The 7,535-nt window shown below is 37.5% G+C and overlaps 1 protein-coding gene across 8 annotated transcripts in view; it reads right to left on the bottom strand.

Moving 5' to 3' along the window:
* Positions 1–1,147: 1,147 nt before the first annotated feature.
* The window catches only part of TRPC4 (transient receptor potential cation channel subfamily C member 4), a 196,269-nt gene continuing 189,881 nt past the window's right edge, over positions 1,148–7,535 (bottom strand). For 5 of the 8 annotated variants that reach the window (XM_081551738.1, XM_081551733.1, XM_081551734.1 and 2 more), the window contains 3 exons: positions 4,587–4,628; positions 4,374–4,463; positions 1,735–2,719 (listed from right to left, as the gene is read on the bottom strand). In XM_081551738.1, the coding sequence (XP_081407864.1) occupies positions 1,991–2,719; positions 4,374–4,463; positions 4,587–4,628 (861 nt within the window). In that variant the 3' untranslated portion in view covers positions 1,735–1,990. Of the gene's footprint in view, positions 1,265–1,734; positions 2,720–4,373; positions 4,464–4,586; positions 4,629–7,535 lie in introns of those variants that run through there. The other 3 variants (XM_081551735.1, XM_081551736.1, XM_081551741.1) reach the window with 1 other exon arrangement.

The following is a 7,535-nucleotide window of genomic DNA, read 5'->3' as shown; positions in this document are numbered from 1 at the left end:
AATAGATGGGGAAACAGTCGAAACAGTGTCAGACTATTTTTCAGGGCTCCAAAATCACTGCAGATGGTGATTGCAGCCACGAAATTAAAAGATGCTTACTCCTTGGAAGGAAAGTTATGACCAACCTAGACAGCATATTAAAAAGCAGAGACATTACTTTGCCAACAAACGTCCGTCTAGTCAAGGCTATGGTTTTTCCAGTAGTCATGTATGGATGTGAGAGTTGCACTGTGAAGAACGCTGAGTGCCGAAGAATTGATGCTTTTGAACCGTGGTGTTGGAGAAGACTCTTGAGAGTCCCTTGGACTGCAAGGAGATCCAACCAGTCCATCCTAAAGGAGATCAGTCCTGGGTGTTCATTGAAAGGACCGATGTTGAAGCTGAAACTCCAATACTTGGGCCACCTCATGTGAAGAGTTGACTCATTGGAAAAGACCCTGATGCTGGGAAGGATTGGGGGCAGGAGGAAAAGGGGACAACAGAGGATGAGGTGGCTGGATGGCATCACCGACTCGATGGACATGAGTTTGGGTAAACTCCGGAAGTTGGTGATAGACAGAGAGGCCTGGCGTGCTGCAATTCGTGGGGTCACAAAGAGTTGGACTGAGCGACTGGGCTGAACTGAAATCATATATGATTTATTTAGTTCATGGAGGTAATTTTTGATGAAACAAACTCAGCATGTTTCTGTTGATTTGAAATAAATGCTAATTGCATGTGGTGAGGAAATGTCTATTTCCATGGTGGCTTCGATAGACACAAGCTATATAATTTAAACTTTAAGAAGTTGCCAGCACCTTTTTTGATATCAGGTAAAAACACTTCTTTTTCAGTAGCTCAGTAAATGAGGATAATATAAGCTTAATTACTTTGGAAACAATAGAAGAATACCTAATTAAGATTTGTCCCTGTAGGGAAAACTATATATCTATTCCTACTGCTAAAATTAATAGTGATTTTAGGGTGATTTTAATTTTAAAGAAATACTAGTCACTGGAGGAAAGAAGAGGAAACTACTAGGTTTTTGCACCTCTTTTGAATTATAGCAATGTTACACTGATTAAAAACAGGATGTAACTTTGCTTAGGTTTAGATTATTAGAATGAATTCAGTTTCACCTTGATGTTACGAACCTGCAATCATCTTGTTTTGTTTAAGGTGTTGTACTTTATTGTTATTCTTTTCTAGCACTGAGATCTTTTGCCACATTTTTGAAATTCTCTTTATTCACAAAGCCTCATATTTATATAATTTCCAGGTGAGTCTGAAAAAGGTCATTAAAAAACAAACAAAAAATTGTTTTCTGACAAAACATTAAAAATCATCAACATGTATTAAGGACAAACATTTCTTTGACTTACTGAGAGCAAAAACTGGACACCCTAAAACTCTAGAACATATACTTGACTTTCATTTTAAGAGTTTGATCTTTATTCCATGAGAAGGAGACTTGTTTGCTTAAGTTATGCATGATAGTTACATGTTCTTAAGAAATAATTGGATAGTATTTGTGTTTTAAAGCCAGACTTTCTGGCTCACTGAAAAGTGCTTGATGAGTAACCATTTCTAGAGACCCTAAAAAATTATGAAAAGCTCTACTATTTCAGCTACATTTTTTTTGCATATAAAAATATCCTATTATAGGAGTCAGCTACCACATGTAGTAAGTTGCTTTTGTTTAAATTGAAAAAGAGCTAAAAATTTCCTGTGGGTTATCGCAGCAGTACAAGAATACAAGGTGCATTTATTTATTAACAACAACAACAACAAAAAATTGTAAAACAAATTGTGAAAGCAAAAGCAGGCTACAAACAAGGGTTTGGAATAGCCTTTGCCTTATTTAAACATGACACGGTTAATATGCCCCAGTTGATAAATGCTGTAAAGTGTAAGTTAGCCTTGGCTAATTCACTGATAAACATCTCCCCCCACCACCCAGCTCACTATGGAAAATGTGTTACGGATGAGAAACGCTTTCTCGGGTCAAGTATCACAACCTTGTGGTCACATAGTCTTCGTGGGTGATGGTGTCTGTGAGGTTTGCATCATAGTCTACACTCGAGTCCTCCTCTTTCGCGTGTTTCTTTTCCTTTGGTATGATGGGAACCGTGTCCTCCACCACCACCTTCTCTGACTTGAATGAACACACTCTCTTGCTCACCTGTACACCCAGGGAGTCTGTATTTCTTTCTCGATGATCTACCAATATACACTGTTCGCTGAGCCCCGGGATGTTCAAGTCACCCCGTGAAGCTAAAGCTCGGGACTCCAGCTGGATGCTCCTCTCCAGGGGTCCTTCAGCTTGTTGGCGGGCCACCCCTTCTGAAACGGAGAAGATCTGGTTTGCGTTTTGCTCGGCGGCGGCGTGTTGTTTCGATCGTCTGTGAAACAACCCAAAGTGTCTGATATCGGTCACAAAATTCACTTTTCTCTGCTTCTCCCTCGGGGGCTCCTGCACCACGAGGGCGGAGCCGTTGCTGATGGTGTGTCTTTCGGCGGCAATTGCCGCCGACCGCGGGTGAATGAGGGTGGTCAGGTCAAAGAGGCTGAAGTTCTTTTTCTTGTCCTTGCTGCTACCCTCGTTATCACTCTTTTCATCCGAGTCTGCAGAGTTAGAAGACTCCTTCGTGCCCTGAGCAGACTGGACCGTGGAGAGTTTGCTTCCTCTTAATAACCCCAGGACTTCAAAGCGGAAGCTAGAAATATCTTGCTTGAGTTCCTAAGTGAAAAGGAAAATGATGAAATTAGTTCGTGACCTAAACAAATAAACGTTAGGAAGCTATTATTTGCTCATTTCATATATGGATCTGACAGGTCTTCACTTGCTTCTGAGAGCTAGGAGTCCACTCCGCTGTGGTTCCGTTTAGGATGGTCACTTCTCTCCAGCGCACTTGGATCTATTTGATGTCTCCTAATTTTCCTATCACAGTTCTGTGGAAAGGAGGAGACTTCCTAAGGTTGATGTAAAAGAAACAGTAAGAGTTTTCTTTCCCACCACTCTGAGATGGGGGATGTTGGGTTTCTTTGGGACTACAGTTTGAAATAGTGGGGCATGCTGGATTTCTTTGGGACTACAGTTTCAAATACTTTCTCTCCAAAATATGCATCTGCTTTCAAGTCATCTCACATTCTCTCAGGGATGTAGGGGTTTGTTTGTTTTTCAAGATTTTTAACATTGGAACATTTTGGTGTCCAAAGGGATATCTAAAACTAAATAATTAAAGTGGAGTCTACCCTTCCAAGAGTTGGCAGTTATTTTCAATCGTTTATTACCCTGGAGTTGATTTTCTCTCAACAGCTGGGTCAGCCACTAAATCCTGGGAATCAGTGAATAGACAGCATTTCCTAGATTCATCCCTTCATCCTTCTGGACAACTGAATTCTCAGTCCTAACCTGCTGGTGGGCTTTGGGGTGGCCTCCTGCCTCCAACCCATCACCCTCAGTGTCAGGAATCATTCAACTCCAAAATTTGGATGTTGTGGCTACAAAGAACATTTTGGATCCTAGTCAACTTTTAACCTCTGCTTTGTTTTGCAATTTATCTCTCTTCTTACCTAAGTGGCTGCTTATATTTGTTCCCTGTCAAGCCTGCTGTTTTTCTTTGTCAGTGGTCTCCTATAAGGTTTTTTATATGTTTCTTTTGTTTTTGCCTATAAGATCTTATTGACTTTGAGTCAGTTGTCCAAAATCTTTGGAGCTTCCTTGGTGGCTCAGACAGTAAAGAATTTGTCTGCAGTGCAGGAGACCCAGGTTCTATCCCTGGGTCTGGAAGATCCCCTGGAGAAGGGAATGATTACCCACTCCAGTATTCTTGTCTGGAGACTTCCTAACAACCCATGCAGAGTAACAAAGGCATTTTATACTATGAGATAAGAAATATATATTTCATGTATTCTACCTTTTTTACTCTGATAGAATTAAACAACAACAACTCAGGGAGAAAAACATTTGTAAGCTCCAATAAAGCTCAAACCTTAAATTTTCCTCTACCAAAGCTGCAGAACACAAGGAAGGTTTTTGTTGTGTTCAGACCATTGGTTACTAAATGTTTCAGGTTTAGAAATCAAATCAAAATTTCAAAAAGCCTGTGGCTGAGATCAGCAATCAGAATGCCACAAGGCACTAGGCTTTTCTCTGTCCAAATAAGTCTCCTCGATCTTTCAGATTAAGTCTGTTTGAATGCAGTGTATAGAAATTTTACCACTTAAAAAAAAAAATAATTCAGTAGGGCTTGAATTAAAGAAAAAAAAAAAAGACAGAAAGGATTGCTCGGAACACACGGCCCCCATTTCCAGCTCTGAGTTAAAATGGGCTGCCCTGCTTCCACACTCTGTAGAATCCGCCTCTTAGTGACAAAGATGAAAGTGGTTACCTTAAAGTTCTCCTCAGTCAGACCTTCCTCAGTTTTGGCATCTCTAATCATTGCGGCCACATATCGCTTTACCAGGTTCCGCATAACTTCCTGAGGCATTAGAAAATGAGAGAATTGCTCTTCAGTGCATAAATATGATCTCTCTAGAGTCAGTTCAAAAGAGGGGATTGTGCTTTATTTTAGTGTAAGTTTCAAGATATAAAAATAACTTACTTGATATTGGTGATGTCTTCTCAAATTATCAGCAGCTCGCCTCTGAAAAAGAAGGGGACAGTTACCTTTCATTTACAGTCATATTTTATCATTCTGTAAAGTAATTCCTGGTTCTTTTAATCAAGAATACCATTCCCCTCATTTCTGCAAAGTGGGAATTTTACTGGACAAGGGACAATAGCTAGAGAGACAGCCTTACTTGAATCAAAAGAATGAATGAACCAAAACAGCAAAGTGCAAGGTTATAATTCCTGTGGCACTTAATATTATAGAATAATTAAACAATGATGACAAGATTGTTCGTTTAATATAAGATTATGGAGAATTAGGTCATCATAGTTGGTGTGTACTCCAAATCATTTGAAATGATGCTAAGAGACACAGATGGGAGGTATCAACCACAAATTAAATGTCAAATAATTAATATTTGATAGACTGAAAAGAGTGTTATAACAATCTGAAGGTCTTCATAAATATCATCATAGTCACATTAAGAATTTAGCCATGATATACAATGTGTAATCAGAAACACTGTTAGACAATGAACTCCCCAACACTTAATTTTAAGCAGATATACATTAAGAGGAAATTGCTGTTTGAATTAGATGGTTGAATTTACCAAAATAAGAGATTCTGCTCAAAGATAGGGTTCATTAATTTTTTAAAATAAATGTAAGTCCCAGCTATCACTTTGAAGGGATCAGAATGTTTTGGGAGCAGAGCTTGGGTTAGCACGGAGCAATGATTATGGAGTACAAAACAGAGAAGGATGTTTAATGACTAAAAAAGTCTACTGTAAATTGAGTTAATAATAAATGATAAAGTATATATTTGCAGGTTTCACTAGTATTCTAAAGATACTAGAAAAAAACTAATACAGTCCTAATTTTATGCATGTCAAATATCAGCACTGACTCTTAAGGAAGAAAACTGGCCAAAGTAATCTAAAACAAGTATACTTCTGTTACAAAGAAATGAATTTGACAAATTGTGAGAAAGCAAAAGAGATAATGTATCTTGGGTTTAAATAAGTCTTTTGATCTTGTTCCCTAGTAAATACTTAATCAGAGGCTGATAAAATGGAATTTTGAGAATAGTTGTGCATACATCACTGTGAAATGATACTAGAAAAAAAAAATCAGACAATTTAAAAGAAACTCTTTTTCTCTCTTTAAGGTAAATAAGGGAAGTTGGCATTTTCCTTGGCCATTAGAATGGATTTGTGTTTCATGACTATTAGTGACTTTCAGAAACAGATGAGACAATGCTTCACTTTGTAAAGGCCACTAATGATTGGAAAACCATTCAATTTTACATGACTCTTAGGAAACAGATTTTCAAATGATTATGGTATCAATTATAGCACTGGGAAATTTGAAACTTCATACAAAATTAGAACATCTTCAAAAAAATAGAATGAGGGAACTTTATGAGTGGGCCACAAGATGGAGGTATGTGACTCCTGTTGAGACACAGATCAGCTGAAATCTGAGGAAAAAAGCACTTCTGGGAGGAAACATGCCTTCCAGATCTCCTTGACTTTAAGTGAGCACAAATACTTTGAGTGTGAATGCAGCTGTAAACTAACTTCTTTAGCACTCTCATTGTAAACATTGTACAGGAGATCATATTCTATGATTTAAATAAATAGAAACTCTGAATTTAATACAGAATTTAGTGGAGTCAATTTTTATTATCTTGGGGCTCTATAACATTTCACTAGTTTAGTCTTTAAAAAGCCAATTAAAATAGTCAGAAAGCAGTTTGAAGTCATGATTTGATTTAACTTTAAATTTTCTCAAAGTAAAACTAAAACTAAGGATGACAGAATCAGAAAATTTTGAGTAGTCAGTGAAAACTATCATGATGCATGGGCTTCCCTGGTGGCTCAGATGGTAATGAATCTGCTTGCAATGCAGGAGACTTGGGTTCAATCCCTGGGTTGGGAAGATCCCCTGGAGAAGGAAAAGGCTATCTCCTCCAGTATTCTGGCCTGGAGAATTTCATGGATAGAGGAGCCTGGTAGGCTACAGTCCGCGGGGTTGCAAAGAGTCAAACACCACTGAGTGACTTTCACTTTTCACTTTATTTTAGCATTAAAAAGAGCACAAACTGTCTTCCCTTCTGCAGAAACTTACTCATATATGAAATTTGAAATTTTAATACAAATACAAAAAGACCAAAGATCACACTTTAAGAGATAATTCCAGCTTTATTTTTCTGGAAAAATTATTTTTTGAATTTTAAGCAAAATAGTCTGGCAGAAAGAAAGAACATAAAAAATTTTACTGTGATAACTATCAAGAGTTATTCAATATCATAGCCCAAGTTTACAGTTAATTGATTTTGCCAACCAATCTGTTTCCACACCTAGATGGTCATAGTATAAAATGGTCTTTAGTCTTGTGAGATTATATCAGCCAATTGAACTCCAGTAATCTAGGAAGATAGGAATGGATGCAGTTAACCATCTTCTGAACACTGAAAACAAAAAGAATGCCATGAATTCACCAATACTTATTGACCATTACTATTACGGGGTTAGGAGTTCCAAATATCTTATTTTCAAAGACACAAAGACTTCAATCCATAATGTAGGCATTCTTTGCCCTAAACGTAATGATAATTTTTGGAAACTGGTTGCATTAAATGTTTATAAAATAGAGCTGCCACCAACAATACCATGTTTGCAACCTCTTTGTTGGGTAAAGTTCAGCTGAACTTCAAAAGGATTTACTCTATTATTACTGGAAGTGACCGAGAATAGAATGGACCAATTTGTGTTTATAAAAGCAGTATAACAAAAGACATTTCATTTAAAAGGTACCTAAGTGCGTAAGAGGTAGTGAATTTTTTTCAAGCTAGTCATGTTAAACTTTGATAAAGTGATCTGCAATGACTAACAGTTCTCTATTTTTTATAGAAGAAAACTAATGGACTAGGTAGAAT

This window comes from Giraffa tippelskirchi, chromosome 12 (assembly GCF_054371585.1).
Source record: "Giraffa tippelskirchi isolate mGirTip1 chromosome 12, T2T-mGirTip1v1.2.pri, whole genome shotgun sequence".
NCBI classification, from domain to species: Eukaryota; Metazoa; Chordata; class Mammalia; order Artiodactyla; family Giraffidae; genus Giraffa; species Giraffa tippelskirchi.
The sequence above is the reverse complement of the archived record's forward strand: the minus strand, read 5'-3'. Positions and strand labels throughout refer to the sequence as shown.